Here is a 26,337-nt window from a genome sequence, read left to right on the forward strand (position 1 = left end):
GTCCACAATCCGAAGACTAAACAGACAAACAGGGCTACACCCACGCTGCAGTCTGATTGGTGGAGGCCAACAACAACATGAAACATGGGGATTGTAAGATGCCTGAAGCCAAGACATGACCATGGTTGGATATACACAGACATGAAAGAACTGATCTAAGCCAAATATATCTAGGCCTGAAAGAACTGAGCCTTCTCTTGCTTGCATGAGCAACATAATTAGGAAGGGATGCTAGGCACTCAGAGCATCAGTCAAACTAATGTCAGCTACATATCAGCAACATGGTGAAAACCACACAAGTGGAGTTAATGTAATATATGAGCAAGAGCTCTGAATAAATTATGAGTGTCATTACCCTGACTGAAGTTATTTTAGTTATGATAATTGAAATAATGATGATCGTAGACTGCACAATTAGCCAGTGGTAACTGGATATATATGAGGGCCTTGCGATTAGGGTCGCCGTTCAGAACACATCCCCCAAGGTCCTCGGTGATGCTCGGCTATGCACACTCATCTCTTAAAATGAAAGAGAGAGGAGCAGTGGTTATGACACAGTAGGAAAATGATCATGATGCAGAGTGAAAGGGTGGTTATGAAACAGTGGAAGAGTGGTTATGATATCAAGTAGAGCGGTAGCGGTGCGGAGCAGCAGTTATAAAGCGGAGTCGTGTTCAGAATACTGTGCGGAGTAGTGTTGAGGAAACTGTGTGGAGTATTAGTTAAAATGCTGTGCGGAAGATTGTGTAGAATACTGTGTGGAATAGTTTTTAGAATACTGTGTGAAGTAGCATTTAGAATACTATATGGAATAGTGCTTAGAATACTGTGTGGAGTAACGTTTAGAATACTGTGCGGTGTAGAGTTTAGAATGCTGTGTGGAGTCGTGTTTAGAATGCTATGTGGAGTAGTGTTTAGAATGTTATCAGAACAACATAAGAATACATAATGAGGAGAACAGGCCATGTAGCCCATCGTGAGACACTTTCATCCATTGTCACTGAGAGATACAGCTCTCGTCTGATTGGTGCTAACAGCACTTTCGCTGCAATGCTTTTGGTGTGGGGGGGTTGGGGGGGGTGAGTGGCAGGGTAGTGGTGGCACAGTGATGACAGTTGGGAATTTGGGGAGGAAAAGGAGAGATGGGGGATTATTTAAAACAAAAAAATAGCAAACACTAAGGCTAAGAGCTTCAGAATTGAACCAGGTTCGCAGTGCATGAGGTTTTAAGCACACCCCTTTGAGTCAGACAGATTGAGTGTGCAATACTACTCTTGTCAAAGCTCTCTATGCACTCTCTCTCTCTTACGCACACACACACAAACGCACGCACACACACACACACACACTCTTTTCTCTGATATCTCCGAGCGCTCGCACCTTCCTTCACACAGCGCGCAAATGGGCCGTGGAGACCGGGGGGGGGTGCCGTCAGAACCAAATTACACCGTAAGTGGAGCGCGAGGCAGAAAACACGCAGCGCGGCATCACACCTGTGATTGCAGAGGGCAGAGAGCGAACACTTAGCGTCACTCAGAGACACGTCTGCAAGTTCACTGCAGCAGACTTACAGTCAACACCCCCTTCCATCTCTGTGAACACAGTTATAAACACAAACGCCCGGCTCCTCGTGAAGGAAACGGCATAAATGTAGATTATTAATGAAGATATATTTTTTTTTTAAAACAAGTACAATGCTGGCAAACGCCCTAATACACTTGCTCTGGACACAAGGGCCGTAAGCCACTGTAAGACTTCATAAGGCCTTTTCCATGCTCTTACTGAATGCAAACTGTGGAATATTTTCAGGAGGGACACTAAACATAAATTTTTTTTTTTTACCACCGGACAAAATATGTGGTCAATATCTACGGAGCCTATGTTTTGGCACTCATCTTTTGTCATGTTGTGGTGCATCCTTTTTTTGAAGCCACAAACAAGGTTTAAAATTTATTTATTTATTTTTCTTCTTCAGGGAGGAGGGTGGGGAGAGAGCCCGGACCAATTTTTCCTTCAGGACCGTCAGGTATCCGACATACCTGGACAGGCACGACATCCGGCAGACACCCCGCTACGGAACAGGCCCCTCAAACATTACAATACCGCCCTTTATTTGCAAAGCAGGCACTCGTCCATATCAAGTTGCAGAGCAGAAATCTCCTCTGTACACCTGTTAGATGAGGAACCCCACTCTGATTTTTGGCGCCAGATCACTGCCCCTCTAATCATGACTCTAGTTCCCGGCTAGGGACCACACTGCGTTCCCAAAACCTGGAACTAACCCATCGCCCAAAACGTCCATATATTCAAACGGAGTGATAGTGGATTAAAAAGTACTGATACTCTGGAGTCACTGTAACAGAAACAGGTAATATATCAATATATATTAAATATTATATATTAAATATCTTTATAGCTTCATACAGACTAACTCAATTCAGGCAAATTCTACCCTGCCACTCAGAATAGATTGGAACTGACTGTAAAACATAGAAGTAATCAACCTAGTTTTAATTATTAGAAATGCTAAATAATGTCCTGGATGATTTGAAGCAATCAACCTAGTTTTAATTATTAGCGATGCTAAATAATGTGCTGGATGGGATACACACACGCACACACACAGAGTGCAACATTCCATTCTCCAAGCCAATCACAGCACAGTCCCCTCTTTCCCCAAGCCAATCCCAGGCTAGGTTTGTTACATAAAGGGAGGGGGAGAAAAATAGTGCTTAGCGAGTGAAAGGTGTTAATATAAGCCCATCATTTGTGAGGGGCTTTAGCCAAATTGTTTTGCCTGACTGATAATGCTGCTGTCAGGCTGAACGCACAAAGCACAACACTCAGTCAGCTCACACAGAAGATGCCCGGCGCGCTTCGAGCCAGCTAAACAAAAGAGGACTGGAGCGGTGCTCAACAGCCAGGAAGGTCAAACTAGAGTAAAGAAACTCCTTACCCTGACACTTCTGGGGCACTGGCCCAAAATAAAAAGAAAACACTGGGGCACACGTTTCTCGGGGCAAAATACACTGGGCTCCCACCCTTTTCATTAAAACTGTGTCTTTTGCCCTGAGCAACGTGTGCACCACTGTTCCTTATTTTGGGCCAGTCCCCGCGAAGTGTCCAGTTAAGGACTTTTTTTTTTTTTTTAACTCTAGTTCACTCAGTCAGCTCAGTCAATCTATCACACTGTAGAACACCAAACATACATATACACACACATACACACACATATACAGCCTGCCCTCCCCACACACACACACACGCACACATGCACACACTCCTGAACGGCCACAGAACAGCAGCCAGAACATGGCGGAAGTTTCCGGATACGGATTCAGAGCCTCTGCGCAGCACTGGGACCTCCTCCGCCCCGGCCGTTCCAGGAAAAAGGGATTAGGACACGGCACGCTTTGTTAATTTGTTTGAGCCCCCATTCACGGCGAGTCCAATGATAGTTCATTGGCATTCAAACAAATCAAAAGGCCCAATTTTCCACTTGAGCACCAGCTAATGTGCCATTTCAGTATTCAATAATTATCAATACAATGCAGACATTCCCTGAGACCTCTCACTGAGGGTTCCAGCACATAACCCCGCTTTTTAAAATCCAGTTAATCAGGCCTTCATATGCCTGTGTACAGAAATATGCATGTGAATATTTGACATTTTTACATGTCATTGCTCACAATGCAAAGGGCGCCTCTACATCACAGATTCTTTTTGTCTAGCGCACCCACAGGAGCTGAATAAAATGGTTCAGTCTGCTCTTCAAAGGCATCTGGAATGTGCTGCCAGGTTCACACTGAACTACAAATCCCAGAGAGTGTGACCTTATCAGTCTGACAAGGACTTTGGCTGAAGAGCATCCACAGGAGATCAGTACACCCCCCGCAACACACACACACAAACACACACACACACACACACACACACACACAAAAACACACACACCCAGGAGCTCTGTTTAGCAGTTAAGCCTCTGCTCTAACTTTTCCCCATTTCGAACAGCGGAAACATGGATTGGAATGCTTCCAAGACGGAAAGCAACCATGGGTCCTGTTAAGCCTTATTTATACTTTGTCGCATGACAAAAATGACTTATTATCAACGGAATAAAGTGTCACACGACACTTTTTTCATTGTTGCACACCTTTAGAATTTTGTTGTCACAGAACTTCATACTTTGTCACACAGTGTTGATTTGAAAGGCAAATGGAACACCAAAATTCATTGTCATGGATACGTCATTATATTCGGTTTATCTGAGTGACAGAGCACCTTCTGTTTGCACCATTTTTTTTAAACAAAAGTAGGTATCAAATTTATTCCTCCCCTATTTCTCAGTAATTTCACCGGGCACCGCAATGTTTTCACAGATGTAAGCATGAGCAATTTGCCATCTCGTTACCATAGACAACAGAACCCTCTCTATTGCTCTTTGCCGAAGTATAAATGCAAAATTTCATGCAACACTTTCATTTTTGTCACGCGACACTTGTCGAAAGGGTCATGCGAAGAAGCATAAATCAGGCTTTAGTTGTCCTTTATGTTTGCATGTCCACAACAGTAGATATGGAGAGAAGAAAACAGAGCCATAGGCCCTGCAGGGGACTGAAGACTGAGCAGGCCAGAAGGGTTTCCTACAGCGAAGATGACTCAACATGCTGTTTGGATTGGAGAAGCTATCTGGCTCTTGTCTGAGTTTTGTCTGTGCATACTACATGCACACATACATTTGTTAGACCTTCACCCTTTTGACAGCCAGAAATGAGATGCGCACATCCTGAGATCTGAGGGGATGGTCGTAACAGCAGCGGAGTGGAATTAAATGGACATACCCCCATGAATCAGCACATTTGAGACGCTTTTGCTAAGATAAACACATTACCACAGCAGTATGAGTACGGGAGCCGGGGTTTGAATAATTCCCGTTTGCCGTTCACTGCCGTGAAATGCCCAAGAAAGTGTTTTCTTTTTGACGTGCGGCTTGTGGACGAACCTGTCCTCTCACTTCATTTCCCCCCCAGAAACACATGAATATTAATAAGAATAAATGAATAAAAGCACGACGCAGACAGCAGCTTCCGCCAGGAAACCCTACGTTCTTGGAAATCCCAGGGATTGGGTGTGTGCGAGTCTCACTCGCACAAATATGAGTTCACAATGCAAACCGAGAGGCTCTTTCTCATGCATGTCATCCTCCAAGTAAATGGATTACCCTGAGAGTCCCCCCCCACTCACCACCTCCCCAAGTCTCGGACATAATTCCATTTGTTCTCTGGGTCGAGGTACAGCAGAGTGAAACCAGACACTTCCTCTGTTTCTGTGGTGATGTGCGGAGTGGGGAGTGGGGAGTGTGGTGGTGGTGGTGGTGGGGGAGGGGGTGACTGTGGCATCATAGGGTTTGAGAACAGCCTTAGATCAACAGCTATGGAGGGAGTACAGCGGGGTTACAACCCAGGGCTGCCATCTACGTTGTCCCGAGCCTTTGGGCGGGGGTGGAGGGCTGCAATGGTCTGTGAACTTGAAACATTATTTTCCCGGCCTCGGGAATAATACAATAATATAATTTTGTCATTGGTCTGGGAATTTCACCCGGCAGCCCGGGTCTAACTCCACTGTTACACACTGTAAAGCTGGACTGCACACACCCCAGTCCCACACGCACATCTATCCACACTTCCTAGTAAGGGGGAAGGGAGGATGAGTAATCAAGAGCAACTGCAGACTTTTCCATGAGTGAGAGGAGAGGGGCTGCAGCAGGGTGGGCGGGGTTTAGGGGTGTCACTATGTGTCAACCAGTCCAGTGTGTGAGAACTCGCTCACGACTGGCTGGTGGGCACATCTGCGGACAGGTGCGTGCCAGCCTGCACTCCTGACCCCGCCGCTTAGCGAACGGAAGCCCCATCGCCATGACTACTTCAGAGTGCTGGCCTTCTCCTTTCCTGAACCAGTCTGCCATTACAATTCTGCTAACGACAGACAAATTACACCATGGCCAGACAGAGAGAGGGGGGGGGAGAGAGAGAGAGAGAGAGAGAGAGAGAGAGAGAATGAGGGAGAGTGACAGAGGGAAAGGGAGAAATAAGAGAGAGCAGGAGAAGTTGAGGGAGAGGAGATGGGACTTACCCATGGCGGTGGGAGCCCCTGGAGCGGCCAGAATAATAAGAATAGCCAGAGTAGGTTGACTCTGTGTCCATGGCGACGCTGTCCTGCCCCGGCGATTGGCCGAGGGCGTGGAGGTTGCTGGGCCTGGCGCCTGGGAGGTGCAGGCGGAGCTTGTGGGCGGTCTTATCTGCAGGAGGCGGAGCTCACACGGGAGATTGGCGGAGACCTCGTGCTGCTGGGGTTCTATGCCGCACTCAGCCCTGGAGGCTCCCCTCGAGAAAACATCAACCTGCTGAAACGGAAAAAAGGAGTCAAATTATACATACAGACAGAGGGTGCGGCGCAGATACACTCCAGCTTCAGGGTCACTAAGCCACTCAAACGTGACCCCTAACACAATCTGTAACAGGAATCAAAAGCAATGGGACCAGAGATGTGAGATCTCATTCACTGCTGCATGAAGAGCAGAACAATGTTCTTCTTCAAGCCACATGGGCCAGACCGACGCTACACCCACCTACAAAACACCTGCCTGCCCTCACACAATACACTCTCGCAATACCTGCACGCACCCACACAAACACCTGCCCGCATCCTTAACGCCACTGCTTATGCCAGTATGTGTAAACAGGTAATTTGTTGTATATCAAACAGGCATTATGCGCATGTAATGTGGAGCTGTGATGCCAGGTCCATAAAGCTGCTGCCAGACTGCTCCACTCCGCATCCCCATGTCCTGGCTCCTCCCACTTCCTGCTTTGTACGAGGATGCCGGTCAGGTGACTCCTAACATGTTGGCTAAAAGCACAGATTACAGGTCAAGAAGGGGTGTGCACCTGCTCCTCAGGTGAAGGGGAAGAGGAAGAGACTCAGAGCTGGTGGGCAGGAGACAGGGAGCAGGAGGAGGGACTTAGATCAGCAGTGCACTCCAGAAACTACTCAACACCGCCAACCCAAACGCCACACCTGGAACACTTCTCTGTTTGTTGGCACCCTGAATAACTGCAGCATCAATGATGTGTCCACATGAACCACTTTAGTGACATGGACCAAACTTGCATGGTTAAGTTCATGTCCATACTGCAAAGGAATATTTCATTCTTCAACAGCAACTGAAAAATCAATAATCACAGGCACCAAAAAGCAAGTCATTTCTGCAGGTTTACAATTAAAGCACCAGTGAGGATAAGCTTATGCACTTTTGGGAAATGAATACAAAACTGATATCAGTGATAAATCTGCTCTGGTCTTAGCACCTAACAGTGTGTGTTACCGTGTGCCAGAGATGTGTGACCTGCTCTGCGACCAGCACTGATTTAGACCCCCGACCCCCCCCCCCCACCCTGCCGCTGGAAAAGGTCAGAATTTTCATTAAAAGTTGACATAATGGTGTCAGAAGGAGAGGAAAGCTTAAGGCCAGCCTGAGCTCATGGACGCACAGAAAACCCGGAGAGCAGCAGCTCACAGAGCGACCCCAAGGCTACGAGGCACGTGCACTGGCTCAGTTCAGCAGGGACGGAGGCAGGAGTCAGCGCGAACCGACAGCAGCGTTCTGCGTCTCACGGTCAACAAACACGCTTTGTTTCCTGAAGGAAACACAAAGAATAACGGAAATGCACATATAAACCCACACGGGCAGCCCCAGTAACATCACAGGTTCCCAGCATGCTCATAGAAAGTGAGGTTAAACATTCCTGGCACAGCACATGTGTCCAGTTTCCCCAGTCTTCTTTGAGCATTATTTTTAAGTCCACTGAAAGGTTATTTTCCATGACCTGTCAATGGATAAGTGTATGACTTCAGAGGTTTTATTTTTGGCACAATGGCCATTGTTAATATGGGATATAGGGCTACTTTTATAAAGCAGGGCATTTTACTTTCTTTTTGTGTCTACAAAGCAACACGTGACTCTTCAGTGACTGATGACCACTGTTAGTGGAAATAACATAAAATTATATGTTTGAAATAACAAAAGAAAATGCTACTGTAAAACTTATTTACAGTAGCATTATGACTGCAGTGATATTTCAAAATTTTTAAAAAGTGGCATAAAACTAGCAAAAGCAAGACAGAAGGATGTATCTCACTTTCTCTAAAGCTTTCTTAATTAGGCAGCTATCCCTGACTTTTAAACCCTTTCCATGACTATCCATCTCTATGGACATCCGTATGAGTTTGGTTAGGAGGAAATCTCCGTCCTGTGGCTCTGAAGGATTATTCAAACAGTATTATGCTTATTAATGACCACTCTGGTCACTGAGATTAAAAAATTTCATGGCAAAATTATGTAAATCTTGCGGTCAGCTTCTTCCCTTAATCTCCCATGATGCTCTGGTATTTCCTGCAGCAGTTTCTCGGGGATGATGCGTTTTGACCATGGAAAAGTTAAAGGAAATATAAAAGCCCACTGCTGTTCTGTGAGCGTTGATCTCTGTAGTGGGCTGTGACGGGCAGATGAGTCACTTAATCAGACAGAAGTAAATGCCTGCTAATGAAGACCCAGTGACATCACAAATTGCCCGGACTGGCGCAAAAAAAAAAAAAAATCCATTTGCAATGATGTACTGATCACTGTTCATGACATTCACTGTCCTCTGGCACAACAGAGAGAGAGAGAGAGAGAGAGAGAGAGAGAGAGAGAAAAGGGAAAAAAGAAACCAGAGCCCACTGAAATAACAAGATTAAGATTATAAGAGAGAGAGCGAGAGAGTGTACATATTTATTGATTTATTTCTGTTGCTGTCGTTGCTGTTATTGTTATATATTATTACATCATCATTATTATTATTATTTTACATATTATTTATATGTATGCTTTGGCAATAATTGCATTTGTATTTCATGGCAATAAAGCAAATTGAACTGAAATTGAAGTGAACTGAATTGAACAGCAAGAGACTGTAGTGTTTCCACCTAAATACACCTGATGCCGAGTCCATCTCATCATCCAGAGTACCCTGCTACCGTAGAAATACTTGAATCCTGCAACCACATAGAGGAGCCCTATACTTTCCAGAATAAGAGCAGCTCCTGCTTTTCATTTCAAGAACATCACCACCGTCATGTACAATATCAATGTTCCCTAAAAGAATTATACAACTGCCAACTGCAAAACAGTAGGACTCCTAACATCCTTCCAACCCCCTGTAACATATGTTTTTTAAAAACCTCACTGCTCTTCTCACTAGCTCCTTTGACACAAGAAATGTGATTTCACACTGTGATGCCGAGCCGTTTCCACATTGCTGAAGGATTCCCCGTCAGGCACGCAGAACAGAGAAACAAATCTCACCCATCATGTGTGCGGTGTGCACAGCTCTGACAGTTGCATCTACAATGCTGCTATCCCGGCAACGGATCACTGGAGCTTCAAGGTAGTGAGGCAGCAACGTCCTGCAGAGGCGTGGAGTGGAGCAGAGTGTAAAATAATGTACTACACTTTACAGGTCTGTAGTGCAGTGTGCTGATCGGTAGTGCAGTGTGCTGATCTGTAGTGCAGTGTGCTGATCTGTAGTGCAGTGTGCTGATCGGTAGTGCAGTGTGCTGATCTGTAGTGCAGTGTGCTGATCGGTAGTGCAGTGTGCTGATCTGTAGTGCAGTGTGCTGATCTGTAGTGCAGTGTGCTGATCGGTAGTGCAGTGTGCTGATCGGTAGTGCAGTGTGCTAATCTGTGGTGCAGTGTGCTGATCTCTAGAGCAGTGAGCTGATCTGTAGTGCAGTGTGCTGATCTGTAGTGCAGTGTGCTGATCTGTAGTGCAGTGTGCTGATCTGTAGTGCAGTGTGCTGATCTGTAGTGCAGTGTGCTGATCTGTAGTACAGTGTGCTGATCTGTAGTGCACTGTGCTGATCTGTAGTGCAGCGTGCTGATCTGTAGTGCACTGTGCTGATCTGTAGTGCAGTGTGATCATCTGTAGTGCAGCGTGCTGATCTGTAGTGCACTGTGCTGATCTGTAGTGCGGTGTGCTGATCTGTAGTGCACTGTGCTGATCTGCAGTGCAGCGTGCTGATCTGTAGTGCACTGTGCTGATCTGTAGTGCAGTGTGATCATCTGTAGTGCAGCGTGCTCATTTGTAGAGGAACTGGGGTTGCAACTGAAGATGTGGCAAAAAGCCAAATCCAAAAGCTGTTTGCTATGAACTCTTGGGTGACAGAGCCAAGCACAGACACACTCTAATCTAAAGGATTAGAGTGTCAGCCTCACACTCACAGCCCCAGAAGACCCCCCAATGCTTCATTCAAAAAAAAAATCCAAACAGTTTCACCAAGAGACGTTTTCGAGCTCACAGGGTTTAAAATAAAAGATGGAGCTCTCCTCATAACTCATCTCCATGTCTTCTGGCCTTGATCAGAGTTGTGTTTTCTTTTTTTGCAGTGCAGTGGGGATATGTCAAACAAAAAGGCCCCATTCATGCATCAGCTTTCTTCATGCATAGCGGGCCACCAAAGTATGAGCTGAAGTCTTTAAAGCACTGAAACAGCGGGACGCCCACAGAATGACAGACTGTGCAAACAAAGGCCGTGCGCGCTGGGAGCATCAGCCTGTAGGTGATGTATGGGTTTAGAAACAGCGGGGCTGGAAGCCCAGTCCCTTGTGAGGAGAGATTCCCTGGAAAGGATTCAAGAGCCCCCCAGAGACACGTGCACAATGCAGGGGACCGCCGTCTGCAGGAAACCAAAGGACCGGAGCAATGGTTTTAAGACGAGGACAAACAGACGCCTGTGACCGGATTAGAAAAAAATAAACGTGGGCAAACCGATTCAAGCCTGACTGCGTCTGCACAAAACCTTGAGGCTCAGTTCACTAGTTCACTACTTGTCCTCAGCTGAGGAAACTCCTTCGATGGCTCTCTCCTCAAGGGAGGCTTTATAAAAGCAACAAAATCTCTACAGCCCACGCACCTCAACATGTCTCCACAGACATCATGAGCTATGGGCCAGAATTCAGGTTAACTGTTTCCAAAGTGAATTGCTGCTCAAACACAATTGCTATACCTCTGCATTCAATCTGCAGCACACCTGTAGAACCTACTGCGAATACAGTGTAGTGAATGAGTACAGCGTTGACTAATGGTGCCCAGTCCTGGTCCTAGAGGCCTACTGGTTTTCATCGTGACATTGCACATAATTGATCAATTAACACAGATGAACTTGTAACGCCTGGTTTTTGGGGCTGAATTGGCTAATGATTATAAGATGAAAATAAAAACCAGCAGATGCTATGGGTTCATCACCCCAGCAGTTTCCTGTGGGTTGGATGCAGAGGAGGATAAGAGGACAATGGAGGATAATGGAGGATAAAAACAGTGTAATACACGACAAACCGCTTTTGCTAATTCTCCTCTAGTGGCAAATAATCTGCAACTGCTCTTATTTTTTCAAGGTACTGCGCCCTGGATTCAACTAACATCTGCCTATCATTTTGTCTCAAGTGTTACTCGTTACCTTCACAGACAGGGACGGTGAAGTTTTTGCCAAATTTTGATTGTATCCAGGGAAAAGTTGAGGACAAGCGTAGGTTGAATCCAGGCCTATGTCTTTTTATTTTTTTATTAAGGAGAGTGGGCAGTCTGCCATTATTTTGTATTCTTTCACTTTATTCAAACAGGAGGAATGTAGAGAGGGATAAAAATAGAGATGGCATCACAGTACAGAAAAGGGTAAGTCTGGGTCAATTCAACACACTTTTGGACTGCATTGTCACAGATTTTAATGAGATTTGGCATGGTGATTTGGTCTTATAAGAAACTCCTGCCACCAAAATTACACATTTCTCAGGTCCCTATTAAGGTTGATAAGGGAAAATTAGGGCTGATTTGCATGACTCCATGATTTTGACTTGCCATAACTCTATTACCACAGGTCACGGAGAAATGGTCCTTTATCATTTTAAAGGGCCCATCAAGAAGGTGCACTGTAATTTTGCATGTACTTGATTATGTCTGTTAGCACTGATCATTAACTGCTGTTCAACAACATTGTAAAGAATTGGTGATCTGATGCCACTTCAGATGAGTAATGATATCTTGGCAACGACTCAAAAACCCAATAACAAATTTTCTGGAGGTGTTGATGACATCTGGTGAAAATGCGATCCACTATGAAATGTTTTACTGGAGATCAACTTAATCAAGAAAATAAACACTCATAACTCTGTTACCTTTAATTTTGGAGTGAACATACTGCAGAATATATGTAAAGATAGAGCTGGAAAAGACCTTTAAAATGATATAAGAACCATTTTACAGGTTCTTATTATATATGAATGATATACCATGACCTATAGCAATGTAGATATGGCAAGTCAAAGTCATGGAGTCACTCTAACAAGCCCAAACTTCCTCCCGCATATCTCCCAGATTCAAACGATCAAAGAGACAAGTGTAATTTCACTCCCAGAGGTTTCTAATTAGACCAAATAAGCATGCCAAACCTTACTTAAATCCCTGACGAAGCAGTCCAAAAGTGTTCTGAATTGACCTGGACTTGCCAGAAAGTGTCGTGGGTGGGAATCAAACCCCTGACCACATGGGGGGATTTTGATGGCTGTGAGATGTAGCTTCCCTTCAGACTGTGCAGCAGTCTTGCCCGGGCCTGCGTTTTTTAAATTAGTTTTTTTCCTTGTGATGTGTACCCCAGACCAAATATGGCCACTAGTTGCCCTGACAACCCATCAACCAAAACCCCAGGACAAACACATGCCCTGGAACACTGCAGGACCGCAACACATCTGCATGCAGTCACTGCAACTGCAATCTACATGCAGTCACTGAAACATCATACAGATGCTCAGTGCTGAGAGGGTGATTTCAGTGCAGATCCTCTGGACAGGGAATAACTGCTGTATCAGATCAGGGGGTGCTTTCCAACCCACCTATCAGAGACAAACAGGGATAAATGTCCCACCCCATTCCAGCGCTTTCAGCCCACTTTCCCTGAGCAGTTATCCTTGATCAGCAAAGAGGGAAAACAAAGCTAAATAAAACAAAGGGGGACCAGAATTGGTGTAATCCCTGAAACTCTCCAGAGTAAAGTGTACCAGATGCTGCCCTCACCACCCCTCTCTGGTTCTGCCTGACCAAGCCTGGGTGAGTGCCAAACACAGGCATGCACACACCCTCACCAAGCCCACCCCTAACCCCCCTCCCAGTAAGAACCCACCAGGACAGATGCTCCTCAGATAAAATACATCCGCTGGAAATATCTGAACACAGGAGAGAAACAACCACATGCTTGAACTGAAGAGCGCTCTCCACTACCCCCACCCCATTCCTCTTCCAACTCCCCCTTTCCTCAGACTACCTAAAACAGCATGTAGACCCTGTGTGTTGTGAGCACTGATCCGAGATCAGTGTACGTCTGGAGGATAGGCCACTGATGGAGACACCCATGATATATTTGAAATATAACTCAGACTAAACACCAGAAAGCCCCATTCAACATTCATCATTAATAAACATATACTGTAAAACACTCCCTGGTTTTATGAGCCATTATTATTATTATCATTAACTTCATATGTCTCAAGGATAGACTACCCTCTGAGAGTCATTAATCAAATCCCAGTGCCCGAAAGGAAGCGATGTTAATGTATAGGCAAGTTTAAAGCCCCAATGCCCCACCCCCATCCGCTGCTCACCCTTATCAAATGGTAATCTCCACGAGCTGCATTCCAGCCCAGTCGTATGACAACAGCATCTGAACAGGAGAGCTCAGCGCAGACCCTCAAAATGAGATTCAGGCGGTTTTTCACAGAGAGGGGAAAAAGAACGCAGATGGGTATCATCACGGCAACCCAAGACATAACACACATTGTTCCGATTCCAGGATTTACACAGGAGTTCTACAGTGGTTTCATTCAGTCGTCTCCTGAAAAAAAAAACTATATTCTTTCCGGGTATTTCTGGCTCTCTATGGAACCACACCGATCATCTCCGGTCTTATAAAACTTTTGATCCTAAGGGGTCGGGAACAGCTAGAAGAATGCCCAGGCAGGCACATCTAATCAAATTAAAAAGGCCTTCTACCTACATACGCAAAGAGAGGGAGTACGGAGAGAACTCAGCTGGCACTCAGAGAAAATGACAGGGCTGATACAGGCATTTATGTGGAATGGCAGGAAAAGAACGAACTGAAGAATGGACGGGAAAGAAAGACGAAGCATCGAGGACGTCCTGAAATGGAGCGTAAAATGCTTGATAGCTGTTGCTTTAGCTTAAGAAAACGAGAGAGAGAAAAAGAGAGAGAGCGAGAGAGAGAGCAAGAGCAGGAGTGGGGGGGAGGGGGGCAAAGATATCCAAGCCCACTGAAATAACAAGATTAAGATTATGCACACGGATGCACAACAATACGACATGAATCCGCCACAGCGATGTGAGCCCCCGGGGCGCCATGGAGACGCAGAGCAGTAATGCGCGGACTGTCCGGGGCGGGCTCTGCATCTTCCCGTTTCCATTCGCCACTCAAAGTACCCCCACCATACACACACACACTTGCAGTAACACTGACTGGCTATATTTCTGAGAAGTGAAAATGCAAACTTTCCCATTTTCAAATTTTAGGCATCAGCGCATGAGAGCGCCCCCTGTGGCGAATCAGGCACCCGGCTGCGCACCTTTCAGACGGGAGTGGCCTGCAAACAGGACTGGTCACTGTAAATACGGGATTGATCATTTCCACCACAAGAAGGTATAATGCCACACAACAAGATTCCTGATAAAACCAACCACTTGGCACCACCATTAAAGCATCAATAGGATATATAGGAATGAGACGCACACAAAATGACCATTATAGAAAGATCACAAGGGTTTTAAATCATTCAGAAATAGCTCTGGTCCTGCAGAATGCCTCAGCAAAACTTTGTGGATAGGGATAGCTCACTTTCTGGAACTTTTCTAACATATTATTTCAGCTTCAGTGTATGTTTTCATTGGCCCATTTTGTGTCCAATGAAGGACATTTTAGATACTTGCTGAAGTTTCCAGCCACTGTAAAGTCAGCAGGTGGTCTGAAACTTCTGTAAGTATCTATTCTTACGGAAAACACACAGACAACTGAAATATTTTTTAAAAACCTCCAGAAAATGAGCTATCCCTTTAAAGACATGACAAAAACCAGTAAATTCTCTTATACATTGACTTCTGAATGTTCAAAGCAGCATATAAAGTTAAGGGCATTCCCCCACAACCCAAAAACCTCTTCAGCAAAAGCCAGGATTAAAACAGCGGCAAGCACTCCAACTCTCCAAAGCCCCAGGCCCAAACCACAACCCTTCCCATCAAATTTTAACAACGGCATGCACCAGCTATTCTCAGGGGCACCCCATTGCCTTGGAAACGGCAAGAGCATGACATCACTTCCCTGTTCCTGGATAACAAGAGGAAAACCAATAAAAAAGAAAGCAAAGATAGCTGATGTACCATGAAAATTTCAGCCCAGAAACAATCACCACACGTACAAAAGAGCTCCCCTCAGAGTGGGAAAGGTTTTATTTTGGGAACTTCACAGCAGTGAATCATAACCCACAGCACAAGCACCTGATTAGAAACCACCCCCACCTCCAATTAAAGACCCAACTCCACCCTCTTCCCTACAGAAACTGTATGAAGCGAGGGGATCAAAAAGACGACCACTCGGAATGCTAGACTGTCCCACAGCTGATCGGTATTCACAAAGAACACCGACGACTGTGTGCGGAACACTCCGAGTGTGATCGGATCAGAACGCACCATGGAGTATGACCAGAACGCGAGTGTGACCCTCTGATCACAGCATCCTCAGGGAGAGGTTTCAGGATCCATTACAGTTATAACATACTGGATCTGAATGGCAGGAATGTTGAACAAGTGCCCTTGTATTTTTCTGTTGTGATACCTAGGTGTAGGCAGGTCAAGATGGCGCTGCTGTTGTGCAGTAAGGCAGAGACTGCAGACATTCTTCTCAAACTCTTATTTTTAATCTCATCTATGTTAACAAAATTATTGTTTGTTTACCCTTGTAAACTACATGTTCGCACTACTAGTCCTATCAGTACAATGCTACTGGATCAATCATCATCCACCTGTTCAAGTTAATGAAACATAATCACTTGTTACCACCAACTCATTGAACTAGTTTACTTTAATACTTGGTTACCTTGTGAAACGGCTGAGGCACCACGACAAGTGGAACAAACAATGCGAGAGAAAGATCTTCGCAAACTCAGCTCCTGACTTCTTCTCATAGGAAATGTACACCAGAATCCTGAGCCTGTCACGGACAAGGTTAGCCCTACTCCACAGATGCCAACTGTGGCCATTTTCAATTGAGGTAATCACTCCAGGTATGAGGAATGTGCACTTGCTAATCAAGCAAATTTCATACTGGATCAGTGTGTGCAAAACCAAAATGTCTGCTTGGGGGACACTTGAACATACATTTACCTTATCTCCGCAAACGTCACTAAATGTTGTTAGCGTGTACGGACCCCCTTCAGATGATGTTACGTTTTGCAGTCATCTTCGAAGCTTGCTCAAAAAAACTGATACAAAGAGTGCAGTGTTCTTTGTGATTTCAATTTGGAATGGGTGAAACAAAAACAAGAAGAAAGAAGTTCTAAGAAATTGTGGATCAGTATGATTTAACTCTGATCATAGATGGACCGACAATCTTTGAAAACTTTAATTGATCAACAAACCAGAGAGAATCACAAAATATTTTAACCACAACAACTCTACTCTTTCTTACATTATAACAATGTGTAGGAAAGGTTTCAGTTTGGTTTTAAGAAACAGCCCTTGCCCGAGTATGAATGATCTGTTTCTCTCCTTCGATCTCCATATTTTCCTCTGTAGACTATTAAAAAAAATCAGTTGACGTCACTGGGAAAGCCCTTATGTGGTTTAAATCTCATCTCACTGCCAGATATCAGTCTATTAGGGTTCGAAGTCCGCGTTTGCCTGGGATGTAGAGCCATCGCACATCTCTTTCAGCTCAGGTGCCAGAGACGCAGCGAGTCGCCACAGGGAGACAGGTTTTCCACCCGTAATTTGATGGGAAGCTGAAGATGCACTGAGCACTGCTGTAAGGAGTGATTACCAATGATGCCACTGACCTTTATTTAAGCCAGTGACATTTACAGATAACATCTCACCAAATGTGTATCTACGGAGGCAGTGCAAACAATTACACTCGAGAGAAGCTTTCCACTTGAGGAGTAAATCTTTTCCTTCAGCCACATGGATGATGCCCAACACTCTGGTCTTTCTGCTCAATTGGTTACCCACAATTCCCTAGGTGAATAAATATCATCTTTCAGCTCGCACTCACACAGATTGTTTATAATGAAATGTACACTATACACATACTGCATTAACAACAGTAGGTTTCCACAAATCATTACTAAGAGAGAAAAACACTTAGCATTCCTTTTTGGTTCAGGAAAGCAGTTTCAGTCAGTTTCAAGCTCTGTGTGTGTGTGTGTGTGTGAGTGTGGCGGGGGGGGGGTTACTCTTGAACAGGGTATTGCTCTTCTAACAGCAATGGACAGTTGAGTGCACCTTTTTGTGAACAATGCATATCCATTATGCATTACAAATCAGAACTCTTCAGAGTCAACAACAGCAACACAATTCCTTTCTGCTGAACACAATCTTTGCGAATTTCTCTGAGAAACGGAACCAAAAAACAACAGGAGTGCACGTAAAGCAGTCATAGCCTCCTTGATTTATAATTAAAATCACTGGAGGGCGACTGTCCATTTCCTTCCATTTCTTTCCATTTCCTTCTATTTCCTACACATGCCTGCGGCCTCCACTCCACAAAGGGTCAAGCATCCGTCCTCTGCAGACGATGGGTTTCTAAGCAGTGGTGGCGTCTCTGGGTACGTGAGGCTGGTGAGGAAAGTCCATGCAGCGCTGTGTTTAAGCTTGTGCTCGTCTCAAACGGACCACGATGCCAAGCAGCTGGGGTCAAGTGGTGGTCAGTTCATATGTGTACATGCTTATCAGTGAATTAATCTCACCCTGGAGTGAACCCAACCCCCTAACTCGCGACCTGGCTACCGACAGCACTGGAGATCAGCGCACTGTGACGTCATCCGCGACGCACCACTTCCTCAAGCCACTGCCGCATGCCAAACCTCCTCAGTGATTAAAGCATACCCCCCCCCCCCCGAACATGTAACAGAAGCTGCAACAATGCTGACCACACCCACTCCACAAAGAGGACAGCTGGAATGCATCACGGAGAGAGCGAAACCCAGGAGGGGGAAGAGGTCACACTTGCACAGCATGAACAAACTACCCACAAGCAAATTAAAAAGGAATGGTATAGAACACAGCCCCAAACAGACAGGCCTATGACCACCAATCTGCCCACCGCACATACAGCACGTAAATCGATCAATGAGCTAGCCTTGCAGCAGGATGAAGCTGAAATGACACGAGAATTAATTGCTAACCCTTCAAAGTCGGTGGGGATATCAGCTATGTGTGCTGTCTGTCCTGCAACACTACTCTCTACACTGCCCACTTTGCAGACCTCTGTAATTAGCAGGCCTTTTATCCAGGCTGGATGACATTTTAAGGAGGTTTGCAACCCAAAAACATTGCAATACGATGTTTTACCAACACCCCCTCCCCCAAAAAAAGGGGGAACTTACTTATAAACTGTCTTGTGCTCTAAAGGTAAAGAGATCACTTTGACTGTGTGTGTGCCCACATTCTTCTATTGTTCCTCAGATACCCAGGTCTCGCAAACTGAGCAGAACGGATTCTTATAGGAGAAAGCGTTCTGCCAGTGAGCTGCAACTCACAGATGAAACCCGTTAAAGACTACTTTTACACTTTTAATGTTGCGCGTGAAAAACCTAATGCGTAGACCATTTAGATTAGAAGGTGCTGTGGGGTTTGAGGTGGAGCTGTCAGAAAATCCCCAGGAGGATATTACCTTCAATAACATTTTCCTAATGTTATGAATGGAGATTTCCGCGCAGATGAAAAGGTAAAGACATGAGATGTTGAATAATGCATGCCACCAGGACGGCAGACGGCATTGTTTCCCCCTCCTTCTAACCACCTCGTTCTCTTTGTTAACAGGATGCACATGTTTTACAATGAGTCATTTCATAATCCACCGATTCCCCGTCGCCGTCTCTCCCACAGACCCCCCGAAGGGAGGGAAATAAAAGACAGTCGAAGCCAGGAAGACGCTTACACACTGACAGAGTGTTTACTCTGTCGGGAGGAGGGGGGGGTGCATCCTCGGCAGCGTGTGCCACCTGACGTGTGCGATGCGGCTCGACGTGCCTTCACAGACAGCGCCGTCTTGCTCGGTTCTGGCGCAGACACCGCCCGAGTCATTAGGCTTCCTCTCCTTCCATCAAACAGGCCCACCGCACAATAAAGGGGAACCCAGCGAGGCGGGAGATGTTTAAAATGAGACCACCTGAGAATCATTAACACAATTAGAACCGCAATAGACTTCCAGGATCCCCCACCCTCCTACCCCCCAAAGAAAAACAAAAAACAAAACGCTGAAGTCAAAACCTTTCTAAACATTTATCATTTTATTGCACTTCATATTTTTAGTCTAACAATATGTCTTAATTCTGTGATGACAATGAAATGTGTGTGCATGATTAAGGTGGAGGAGGACACAAAAACATAAAGCAAAAATAGCTGGTGCCAAAATGCATCGGAGAAGGACAAATATCGCAATTAAACTCTTGAAAATAATAGAACAAGCTAAATAACAGTACCTTCGTCAAATGTTAGTGTAAAAAAACACATTAATGTGTCAAATACAAATTTGCCAATTCCTAAAATTCAAATGAACAATGTGGGTCACAAAAGAGCAAAAATAAATTCACAAATAATAATCAATTAGACTCTGGCACAACAGGAGTAGGGCCATTCTGTAGGAAAGTGGTTATACATTAGCTTAAACGAGCCTACAGAAAGTGCAAGCTAAAAGAATCTAAAACCTTACACAGGTCTTTACCTTTTTAACCCTTTAAACCCTTAACTGAGCACTCTCATGCTGATGTAACAATAATTACCGTTAATTGAAAGCAATGGAGTTCTAGAAAACTGACTTAGAATTTTGAAATTTTTTTGAAAAAAAAAAAAACAAATCTTCAAAGGGTTAATTGGTTCTCCAACAATTCTGTCCAAAGCACTACTCCAAAGATCCAATTTCAATGTTTATCTTTCCACTACGATTAAATAACGTGATGAGAAGGTACACTATATGGCCAAATGTATGTGGAGACTTGACATCCAACATCTCATCCAAAATTATGGGCATTAATATGGAGTTGGTCCACCCTTTGCTGCTATAACAAGCTCCACTCTCCTGGGAAGGCTTTTTACTAGATGTCGGAGCATTGCTGCAGGGATTTGGTTCCATCCTGCCAGAAGAGCGTTAGTGAGGTCGGGCACTGTTTGGGTGATTTGGCCTGGCTGGCAGTTGGCTTTCCAACTGATCCCAAAGGTGTTGGATGGGGTTGTGGTGAGGGCTCTGTGCAGGCCAGTCAAGTTCTTCCACACCGTTCTCGACAAAACCACTATATGACCAAACGTATCTCCAAATTATATTTTGAAAAGACTGAAAAAACTTTCTCAAGCAGAACGTAATAAACATATATAGGCTACTAATTTAATCATGTATGGTTAGAGTGGATAATGTTTCTAATTAGAAAGGGTGGAAGATGTCTATCATTCTCGACAATCGTGGCCATGGTAGCTAAGGGCTGACCTGCGTCCCATGCGCATAACGCAACATCGTCGACGCACTCCTGTCCGCGAGTGTGACGCCATTATAACTATAGTCTTTACATGTTACGTAACGGTAACCGTAGGGAGTTTTAGATGGACTGCTGCCAGACCTTTCTGGAACTGGCACAAAATACCTGATATGTATCTAAATGAATTTCCTTCCACCCACATTTTAAAAAGCTAATTGAAATGAAAGTGAGTGGAGGTAGCCTATACATCGCATGTAGGTGTGCATGGTACGAAATACTCTGGTTTCACAAAACTGATGTGTTAAGTGAAAACTTGAAAAACGTGCTCCGGGTTAAGAAACGCATATCTTCCATTTCATATCTACACATCATGGTTAATGTTAATTTTGTTGATAGCCAAACGACTGAATCACAAGAACATTTTTCCAGAGTCGGATTATATAAACATTTTCCCACCAAATTCGAACAGTGACACAAAACACAAATTATCGTTACCAGTCGGCATTGTTTTTTTCGGTCTGCATGCGTATTCCAAGATTTTGAATTCCTCCCACCTCCTACCTGTAGCCTACCGTATCCCAAATGGCGTCTCGAAGTAGGAAAGTCCCTGGTCTTTGTAGGGCCTCTATTGCTCTTATCTGCTCTATAGTAACAGTATGACAACAAAATCCCCTACTCCGCCCCCGAGACCAACCGGTAAAGGCGAAGGAAAGACGCATATAAAACAATGGAACCATGTTCAAAGGGAGAAGTACGCAGCTCTCCAGCCGGATAAATGCAGGCATCGCCCTGCAGCATGACTACAACGCTTCCCCGTACGAATTTAGTTGGAAATTATTGTGCACCCACATTAAATAGCCAGAAAACTACGTATACCTGAGAGTGGGTCTGCACCCATATCGCAGGCAGAGAACTAACCCAGCGAAGTGCACGTTTCAGAACTGTGGCTCGTGCATCCCAAAAGAAGGTAAAAATCAGACCGACACTCATAATGGCGAGCATTCAGATCAGAAACATTGTATTTCTATTTACATTTAATCGAGGCGTCGCCGGTAGTTATTTGCAGTAAGTTATTACACTGAACCAGTTTCTTTGAATGTTGGAGAAATTTACAGTGTCATATACAAATTTAAATATGCACAGTATGAACCGTTCAGATTAAAAAAATAAAACAGTTGAGTTTAAATCCACACATGACACGGCAAACGTCAGGGTAAAAAAAAAATTCAAAGTTAATCTTAAAACGACACAGAGAAATATAAATGAGAAACAAAAGCAGAACCAACCCCGTTTATACCAAAGGGAAAACATGAAGCAGAACCTGGCTAAGAACTTTACTCTCACACATTCTATAGGCTATTGAACTAGCTGGCTTTCACGCTGACAGAAAATAACCGATAGACTTACCGATCGTAAAACACATAAGCTTGGCGGAAACTTGCGAATCCTTAAAATAAACTACTGTTTACGGCGGCAACATTTCCATGGACGCATTTCACGTATTGCTGATAATTTACATTTGGAGGCTGAGCGCACAGGACATAAACTAACCCGGAAAGCAGCCGTAGGAATCCCTCGTTCAGGAGAAATCAGAGGGGGCAGCACATACAGCGGTGTTGGAGTGATAGCAGAAGGCTGTAGTGCGGGGCAGTCGCGCTAGGGGGAAGTCGCGCAGGGTTTACCACGCGACAATTGCGGAATATTCAATGAGGATTATTGTCGCTGTAATTAATTTCATCCGATCATTCCTGCGCTCATCCCTCCGAATTCTGGTGTTTGTTCGCAATCTTATTTTGGCTATAAAGTTTATACATGCTTACCTTATTTGCTATGTTGATAAAGTGGGTCAATCCCCTGTCTGCTACTTAATGGGGGTGCGTTTACGTTTAATTGGGGTGGGGTGGGTGAATGGTTAATTTCAACGCACGCCTCAATTTTACCTGATACCTTTGCTCTTGGAAGTACCAATGGTAAGGTGAACGGAGAGGCTATGATTAAATATTGAGGTAGGATAATAGACAGTTTGAAGTGCAAATGATCATAAACAACACATGTATATTACATGTAGGCTATGCCATACAGCGAGAATCTCACTGGAAAATTAGAAAAAACATGTTTATGTAGGCTGTGGCCCAGTAAGAATGAGTTTTGGAAAAGTGTTTCATTAATGGAAATAAGGACACAAATTAGGACAGCATTTATGCCGTCTTACTACGCCGCTGCGGTTATAGACGCGTATACTGTGATTTGCTTTGATTTTATTCTGATTATTGCTATTTTCATTGTCGCAATTATCGCCGCTATACATCTCCAACCGCTGTCAATGGGTATTATGGCTTGTTTTAAAGTGCCAGAGCCATCAAGTTCAAAGACATCTTGAGAGCCGTATGGCAACACTTTGAAGTGGCGTCGGCGGCTTCAACCGTGAAGGAACGCAGATTTGTTTTGACTCACTAGTTCCAGGAGGGTGGGGTTAGCTGTCAACAGGATATAACGATATGTCAGTGTCGCAGAGTAGCCCATCTTTTTTGTATTTTTATTTTTTCCTTTTATTGAGAGCTGACGGAAGAAGATGGTATCTTTATTTATTACGTTTATTTGACATGGATAATGCATACTAATCAACATTTCTGCAAATCCATCAATGTTATAATGTCGGGTGTAGCTGCAAAGCAGGTGAACAATTTTATCCTATATAATTTCTATAATTTTATTAGCTTGGTGTTTCAGATTTGGCTGTGAAATATCTGGCAGTAAATAAAAAAAATAAAAAATAAAAATAAATAAAAAATAAATAAATAAGTAAATCTCCCCAATTGTCTTTCTGCCATGACATGAAATTGTAATCAAATAAGGCCGGGATCGCTCCCTCCATGGCCTTGGCCATAAACAGTTACTATCCCAGCACAAATCTGATCCCTCCCCCCTCCATTAACCTGCTGGGAAAAATATAGAGGGGCAGTGTCTGGGGTGGTGTGCACTTGACAGAGAATAAAGCACTCATGCTGCTCAGGCTGCTGTGCTCATTATTGCCACTCTCCAATCCCGCTTTACAGAATTCACATCACCTTTCCATTTATTATTTGCCCTTCCCCTCAGCAGTGCCTTCCATATTGGTTCTCAGAGCATTTTGTTTTTATTAAATGTAGATATGCATATCCATATTGTTATGCTTACATTAAATATATTGAGACAGCAGGATGTTTACTGAAGTGAGTGTGGTTAAATGCCATGCTTCTAGGGTGTGACCACAGTGCCATTTGAGATTCAAATCTGTGACTTGCTGAGAAAAATCAATTTCCCCAACTACTATGCTGGTGACACTGGTGCCCTGACATGGAATGGAAACATGATTTTTTAATTGCCATTCTTTTGCTGATGGAGCAACAGCAGTGGTGGGTTGGAGTGGTACAGTAACAAGGAAAGGCGGCACGTGTTAGCTGCCTGAGTTGGGGAAGGCTGACAGACAGTGAGAGGACCTGCATACTGAAACTGCTGGATGATGTCCCAGCATGTGCCAGTGTGACACGGGGCATGTGGTTGGGGGGTGGGGTGGTGTTGAGAGGAGGCTCGTTTAATGGGGCGAAGGAGTCCCAGCTGCAGGGCTTGATATGGGGGGGGGGGGGGGGGGTTAGGACCTGCACAAGCTGAAGAAGTGAGCACGCCCCTCCCCCCAAACACACGCACACACACAAGCTCACACAAGCACACATCTGCGTACTCTCTCTCTCTCTCTCTGCCCCTCTCATTTTAAGGTATACTCCTTTTCCATCCTCTTCTTTAGCTTATTTTTTAATCGACTACAAAAAGTAATGGTGTACACCGCTATCTGCAGTACTATACATAGTATGGACCATACAGAGCCTCAGATTTGGACTATTTCCAAAGTGTGGCTTGTGGCTTTTTTGGTTTATGTAATGCACAAAACTGGATTAGCCATGATCTACATAAAGAGGTCCTGCAAAACATACAGTAATTGGTGATCTTATTGATAATGTAGCAATCAGGAAAGTCACGCCACTTGGGGGAGCATTGCAGCCTGACATTCTGCAGTTGCCCATACACCTGGCTTTAATGCCGTGTGTTCGTGTCACTGCGCTGTGGAGCTGCCGACCATGGTTAGGTTCTCTCATTCTGCCAGATAGGCCCTCACCTCCTTAGAGACGTGGCTATTTAGTTGAATATAAATATGTAATAATTACAGTTAAAACAGTTACATTACAGAGGATGTGTAAATGAGGCAAGATCTATTTAAAATTTTTGCTGAGAAAACCCCTGGCACCCTTTCAGAGAACCCTGGGGGACCCTGTGTCTCAGAACCTTTGGCTATTCCACTGCCGTTTTCAACAGTTTCTGTGGTTTAGAACAGTGAAAAAGACATCCCATTTGAACAGATGTAGTTACCAACAATGTGTTCTCTGGCCTTTTTAGACCTTGACATCTGCCAGCAGGGTGTGGTGGGAGCTTGGGGGGACTAAGGGTGCACACAAATCTCTGGGCCTCGTTAAAAAACAGAATTTATCATGAATTCTGGTACACATTTTAATACTGTGTTTTTATAATGAAATAATATCTTGACTAGAATATATCGTGACTCTGGGTCAAAAGAGAATGCTATTGGGGTCAGGTTATAAATATGATTATGATTATTAAGTATATTTTGACCTTCATTGCCAAGTGAGCCAGTGTTTGTCTTGCTGGCTATTGATGTTCACATCACGTAGTCACTGTATTACACAACAAAGACAGTTAAAGGGGAAGGCACTTTGCTACAGGTCTGTTTATTTTAATACCGTGTGAGAAAAAAGAACCAGTGATTGAAATCAGGCTCCTATCAGAGCAGTCCATCAGAGATAGTGGAGTGTTGTTAGAGCAAGTCAGTTATAAATGACAGCATGTTCACAGGGGCCTGCCTAGGGAATGTAAATAGGTGTTTATCTGCAGGCTCACCTGTCTAACTAGGTAATGATACACAGAGCTATCATTCTACAGTAGTGCCCTCAGAACAACACGTTCACAGATACTCTCCCTCTTTCTCCCTCTCTCTTCCTGTCTGTCTCTCCCTCCCCCTTTCCCACTCACTCAGAAGCTGTGTGTGTGTGTGCGTGTTGAAATGAACTCTAGTTTCCAATTCACTGCAGTCCAGTGTGTTTCTGTTTTTAAATTCCAAATCACACTGCAGTGGCCATGTCTTGTGCCCATAAATCTACTTTATTTTTGTTTCACAGGGTCTGAGAGAAACATGTGTTTTGGTAATATGTCCTTTTAGTGATTAAATGTCAGCTGAGGGATTTGTTTGCTATCCAAGATTATATATATTATGCAGACAAATTTACCTCAGTGTTAGAATCACTGCTCTGGCTGCCAATTAATCATAGTACTGACTTTTAGGTTCTGCTTCTAACTTTCAAAGCATTACATGGACTAGCACCAGTATATTTATCAGATCTGCTTCAACCTTCCAAGCTTTCAAGATTGCTTTGTTCTCTGGATGTAGGTTT

The 26,337-nt window shown here is 44.4% G+C and overlaps 1 protein-coding gene across 3 annotated transcripts in view; it reads right to left on the reverse strand.

Moving 5' to 3' along the window:
• The window catches only part of LOC135250897 (vang-like protein 1), a 55,657-nt gene extending 33,123 nt beyond the window's left edge, over window positions 1-22,534 (reverse strand). The window contains exons 1-2 of one of the 3 annotated variants that reach the window (XM_064327696.1): window positions 22,388-22,534; window positions 6,133-6,403 (exon numbers count right to left, since the gene is read on the reverse strand). In XM_064327696.1, the coding sequence (XP_064183766.1) occupies window positions 6,133-6,203 (71 nt within the window). In that variant the 5' untranslated portion in view covers window positions 6,204-6,403; window positions 22,388-22,534. Of the gene's footprint in view, window positions 1-6,132; window positions 6,404-22,243 lie in introns of all 3 variants that reach the window. The other 2 variants (XM_064327697.1, XM_064327695.1) reach the window with 2 other exon arrangements.
• Between the last annotated feature and the right edge of the window lie 3,803 nt (window positions 22,535-26,337).

The sequence above is a fragment of the Anguilla rostrata genome, chromosome 3 (assembly GCF_018555375.3).
Source record: "Anguilla rostrata isolate EN2019 chromosome 3, ASM1855537v3, whole genome shotgun sequence".
Lineage (NCBI taxonomy): Eukaryota > Metazoa > Chordata > Actinopteri > Anguilliformes > Anguillidae > Anguilla > Anguilla rostrata.